General features: G+C 46.7%; 1 protein-coding gene across 1 annotated transcript; it reads left to right on the top strand.

Moving 5' to 3' along the window:
* Positions 1-4,364: 4,364 nt before the first annotated feature.
* On the top strand, positions 4,365-5,300 carry LOC116499978 (olfactory receptor 14C36-like). Its single transcript, XM_032204856.1, has one exon. It carries the CDS (start codon positions 4,365-4,367, stop codon positions 5,298-5,300), a length of 936 nt encoding a protein of 311 aa, XP_032060747.1.
* Positions 5,301-6,026: the final 726 nt, after the last annotated feature.

Here is a 6,026-nt window from a genome sequence, read left to right as displayed (position 1 = left end):
TGCTGGGCCCTTCACAAGGGTTGGACTGGCTGATGAACCTGTCATAGGGGCTGGCGTGTGCCTGCAGGAAAAGTCACAGGGGTTAGGAGGTGTTGATTGTGGTTTGTTAAGCATATGTCAAGGCCCAGCACATTGCAGTGATTTGTGTCTCTTTGGAATTGCCAGGGTGATGACACACTTTTTTCAAGCAATTCACAGGTGTTTTATTTTATTTTTTTTGGATTCTGCACATTCTCAGAAGTGAAGTTCCAGAGCACTGGAGATGCCCACTGCTCTAGATGCCTGCCCATATCCTCCCACACTCCCTGCCATTCCTAGCTCTCCTGGCTATGGACAGATCTCTGGATGGCATGCTTAAGTAGTTGATTAAATTTAAACAAAACCTGAAACACATTCAGGAAACATCACAATAGGAATATGCTGGTTTTACCATCCCAAGGATATTCAAAGCTTTGAAAAGCTCTTGTTATTAGCCTGGAGGAGAAGAGGGAGGTGAAGGAGAAATGGAGAGTGAAGAATTGAAAGAAAGCATCCCCCACTGTCCTGTATATATTTACATACATTTATATATATTTATAAATATATTTACTCCTATATTTACTCCTATAAATATATTTACTCCTATATATTTACTCCTTGAGAATAAAAGGCAAAGAGTGTAAAAGAGTGTAATTATTAATAGTTTCTAAGAGATGAAGAGATGGTTCCTGAGTTATGGAGGCGGCAATAATTTTCATAGAATCATAGAATCATAGAATATCCTGAATTGGAAGGGACCCATAAGGATCATCAAGTCCAACTGTTTTATCCTATCATAACTTAGTAATAATAATGATAATAATGATAATAATGATAATGATAATGATAATAATAATAATAATAAAAATAATGTACCATTCATTAATATTATATTTATTATTTTATTTGTAATTAATTAATTTTATTTAATTTTATTAAATAAATCAACTTTCGTTAAATTTATTAATATTATTAATTATTTATTATGGTTAATAATATATTAATGTTGATATGTTATTAATATATCAATAATAAAATTATGATGATAATAATTAATTAGAATAACAATATAATTGTTATTAATATAAATACTTATAAAGTAATTTGAATGATGTATATGGTGTTATAAGTTGTCCCCTTAATTAATTTTCAGAGAGCATTGCATTAATAATAGAAAGGAATTTATTGAGTAAGCAACAGCAAGCAAAACAGCGCTGGGCGGCCGGGGAGTCTCAGCTCCACCAACGGCGTGCACCTCACCCCCGCCAGGGCCCTTTTTTGTATTTTGGTAATTCCGGGATTACGCAGCACATCCTGGTATATTCTGCGACTGCGCGCACTGTTGCTAGGGGGTCGTCTCTGTCCCTCTGGTGGTCGTGAAGATGAAGACCGTAGTCTTCCTCAGCGTTGTGGTTCAACTTCTTTTTTTAATTGGTCATGTTGGCCCAGCGTGAGACAGGAAGGCAGGATGTTGATACACTAGTTTAGCAACTTATCAGGAGATGGTTACATGAGCTTTGCAGCATTGTCTTTGAACAAAGGAGGCAACTGAGATGCAGAAGGAGAGAAGGGGAGGGGGTTCTCTTTTTTGTTACATTAAGCAAAAGAATTTTCATAGTGTCTAGCCAAGTATTATACAGCTCCTTACTTCAGCAGCGAGCTTTCGCAACTCCCGCTCCTCAAACGGAACTCCTTGTTTTTGTAACACAAAAGACAATGAACAAACATTTATTGTGTATTACATATGGTATGGAAAGAGGGGTGGTTATTGTTCTAGTTTTGGCTGCGATAGAGTTAATTTTTCTTCCTAGTAGCTGGTATGGTGCCGTGCTTCATATTTATACAGAACAGTTTGGTATGAAAGGACCTTAAAGATCACATAATTCCAACTCACATGCCATAGGCAGAGACACCTTCAACTAGACCAGGTTGCTGAAAGCCCCATCCAACCTTGCTTTGAACACCTCCAGCGACAGGGCATTCACAACTTCTCTGGGCAGTCCCAGAGTGTAGCTCCTCATTTTAGTGGGGTTCAGGACAGTGCCCAGAGAAGTTCTGCCAAGATGGGATTCAGGGCCTAAAGCACCTGCCCTGTGTAGAGTGGCTGAGACACCTAGGTTTCTCTGGCCCAGTTGCACAGAGTCTCCAAGCAGAGCAAAAGTAGCCTGAGACTGCCTGATGGGTGGTTTTGGAGCTACTTTCCTTTCTAGGGGAAAATGGCATGACACAGAAATGATGCCACCAAGCTGACTTCAGGATGTTGAGACTGGACATGAAGAGAAAGAAATCGCTGTCTCCTACTGCCCCAGGAAGAGGCTTGAGCAATGTGTGAAGGGAAAGGATCTCCCTTCCCAGGGGATGGGAGTCAAGGCCTGGCCCTTGTGCTTGGTGAAACACATTCAGCTTTCCTACATATCAGTGTCACCTTCGCATTGTCTTTGTCTGCTTGTCCTCACTGCCTCCAATGCTCTGCTCTAACAAGCTCCAAGGGAGGCTATTTCAGTGCTGTCCCTCAGGGGGACACTGCAGGAAACTTGCCTCTGACTCGGACTTCTTGAGAGACGTCTTCAATTGTCTCTCAGTGCCTGAGGTTCGTGGGCTCATCACCAAAGCCACCAGAGAGGTCATTACAATGCCTTAGGCTGGGTCTCTGCTGGTGAGCTGGACAGAGAGGGCTCCTGGCAAGAGGGTCCTGGTGCAGAGAGACAGCTCTGCCCAGGAGCAGCTCCTCTGCACAGTGCAGCAGGGCTGGGGGCTCGGACCGCAGGCACCTGGGCAGAAAGGGATTCCAGGCAGCCTGGAGGGTCTGGGCAGAGGAGAGCTCAGTGCAGGAGAAACCTTCATAGCTGTGCACACGGTAAGTCTCTGGCTGCTGGACAGTGCAGGGGAGGTTCCTGGAAGGGGCTCCTGGATCTGGGACATCTCTGCCTGGCCAGGAGCTGCCAGGATGTCTCTCGTGGCTTGTGCAGTGTGGAGGAGAAGGTGTTGCAGGGCACCTGCAGGGGTGCCCATGGCTGTGGTACAGAGCAGGATCCCTGCTGTGCCCCAGGGCCTGTGTGCTGGGGCAGGGCCTCTGCTGCCTGCCAGGTTCAGCATTCAGCCTCCCCAGGGGCTCTGGGGAGAAGCTGTGGGTGGAAGGAGCCCCCCCCAGCAGGGCAGGGCAGGGGCCTGCTGCCTGCTGCCTGGGGCTGACTGCTCACAGCCCCACACCACCCCAAGGCATTGCACAGGGGACTTTTCAAGTAGAAATTCAAGACAGAGACTACTGTTAATAGACACCCTTTAGGTGTCTCTGTCTCCATTTTCCAGCTTCAGTGACGTGGCAGATTGCATACTAATGGTGTGGTTATATTTGTCTAGGAGACTGACACTACTAGAGCATTACACTAAGATACATAGGTTGGTGCAGAGCCTCTGAAAGTCCCTCCACTCATCTCTGATTATAGTCTGATCCTGTTCTATTTTCTCCTCTAGGTATTTTGTTCATTAGGACCAGCAAACAGAGCAATGTCTCCAGACCTTTCCCTGTACCCAAGAGGAGTCTGCAGGGCAGAGCTGAGCACACAGCAAGTCAGATTGGGTCTGTGAGCATGGATAGAGAAGAGATGTGTGGACAGAGACAGTTCCCAGCAGGGGCATCTGCAAACAGAGACACACATACAGAATGAGAGGTAAATGGATTCAGAAACGCCGTGGAAGGAGGATTCAGAAAGCTCTCTGCCCTCTCCTGCATTACAGGTGCCTTCCCCAGAGCAAAGCCCCAGTTTCCTTTCCCACCCAGCACAGCCCTTTTCTCTGCTGCCTCGTGGCCCAGGCCAGAAGTAAACCCCTCAGCATCTGCACCTCCTGGAGAGAAGAGGTGAATTGTACCGCAGTGTGGCGCGCAGCAAAGAAGCTGACATCACCAGTCTTGCAGTGGTGCTAACTGTGAGGTGGAAGGCAAAGCTGGGTAGGGAGAAGGCTTTATGTCATACATGCCTGCCTTTCTCTTCTTGCTTCATTTCTTCGGAACATCACAGAATTCTTCTTTGTTTCTCCGCCTGTCCCAGGTGCTCTTACTGTCTGCTTATGTGATGCTCATACAGGTCAGCACTATCCTGGACCTAATTCACAGGGACGTTCAATGGAGGTATCTTCACTGGAACTAAGTGCCAGATATCAATTTAAATTTGTCAATTATCATCTCACATAGTTGTTATGGTTGGGGAAAGAGCTGGCTTCTTCCTCAAGCAACCGAGGGAGTCGGGATTCTATAGGTAATGGCAGAGGCTCTTCTCAGAGACATCTCTCCTAACCTGTCAGAACCTTTTCATCCTTCAAAAGGTCCTCATGCCCAGAGGGAACAAATGCCCAACATCAGCTCAGTAAGCGAGTTCCTCCTGCTGGCATTTGCAGACACACGGGAGCTGCAGCTCCTGCACTTCGCGCTCTTCCTGGGCATCTACCTGGCTGCCCTCCTGGGCAACGGCCTCATCCTCACTGCCGTAGCCTGTGACCACCGCCTCCACACCCCCATGTACTTCTTCCTCCTCAACCTCGCCCTCCTCGACCTGGGCTGCATCTCCACTACTCTGCCCAAAGCCATGGCCAATTTCCTCCAGGATAACAGGGCCATTTCTTTTGCAGGATGTGCTGCACAGGTCTTTCTGCTACTCTATTTCATTTCAGCAGAGTTTTCTCTTCTCACTGTCATGGCCTATGACCGCTACGTTGCCATCTGCAAGCCCCTGCACTACGGGAGCCTCCTAGGCAGCAGAATTTGTGCCCAGATGGCAGCAGCTGCCTGGGGCAGTGGTTTTATTTATTCTGTGCTGCACACTGCCACTACATTTTCATTACCACTTTGCCATGGCAATGCCCTGGACCAGTTCTTCTGTGAAATCCCCCAGATCCTCAAGCTTTCCTGCTCAGATGCCTACCTCAGGGAAGTTGGAGTGGTTGTGGCTGGTGTTTGTTTAGCCTTTGGTTATTTTGTTTTCATTGTGGTGTCCTATGTGCAGATCTTCAGGGCTGTGCTGAGGATTCCCTCACAGCAGGGAAGGCATAAAACCTTTTCCACGTGCCTCCCTCACCTGGCTGTTGTCTCCCTGTTTATCTGCACTGCAATCTTTGCCTACCTGAAGCCCCCTTCCATCTCTTCCCCATCCCTGAACCTGGTGGTGGCAGTTCTGTACTCGGTGGTGCCTCCAGCAGTGAACCCTCTCATCTACAGCATGAGAAACCAGGAGCTCAAAGATATCCTGAAGAAGATGACTCAATCAGTAGTCTTTTGGCTGAAATAAGATTCTGCATGTCACAGAATCACAGAATCACAGAATTTCGAGGTTGGATTGTGCAACCTGTTAAAGTTCCAGAATATGTGCATTCACTCCACTTCTTGGTGGCATAGAATCAATATGGCTTACACACAGACCTTTGTACATGTATGTATTGTCCTTATATATCAGTATGGTATGGCATGGCATATCCCATGTTCCAGCTGTGTAATAAATGTGGATTTCCTTACTGCTGGTGTTTTGTGCTTGGGCTTTTCTCCAAATTTACGTAAAGAGCAGGCTGAAGAAATAGTCTTTGTGAGGCTCTGCTGCTCTGCTTGAGCTCTGCACAGGCTAAAGGGAATATGGCATGGGGCAATGCAAAAAGGGATGTCCTGGTCTGAGTCTTTATGTAATGGTGCAGAGTGCTCCTGGAGGTGGTGAAAGATCCAAAGGAGGTCTTCCTGGGGCTGTGTCCCCATGGCTTTTTGGAACCACAGCCCTCTGTGAGCAAAATTTGGAAACGCATCATTTTGCTCTCCCCAAACACATCATTTGAACACCTCAAAGGATGGGACAACCACAGCTTCTCTGAGCAACCAGATGCATGACTGCATTCTTTACGATTGCTCAGCAACTTTACGATTCCTACCAGGAAGGCAAACAGCTTAAGTTAAACGTAGGAGAGGAAATGAAAGTGAGGGTTTTAGATCCCAGAAACCAGGCTTAGGGATTAGAGCTTTCCTGGGTTAG

This window comes from Aythya fuligula, chromosome 29 (assembly GCF_009819795.1).
Source record: "Aythya fuligula isolate bAytFul2 chromosome 29, bAytFul2.pri, whole genome shotgun sequence".
Lineage (NCBI taxonomy): Eukaryota > Metazoa > Chordata > Aves > Anseriformes > Anatidae > Aythya > Aythya fuligula.
This window is presented reverse-complemented; position numbering and strand designations above follow the sequence as displayed.

Coding starts and splice junctions, on each gene's coding strand:
- LOC116499978 (XM_032204856.1), top strand. CDS start 4,365: ATGCCCAACATCAGCTCAGTAAGCGAGTTCCTCCTGCTGGCATTTGCA.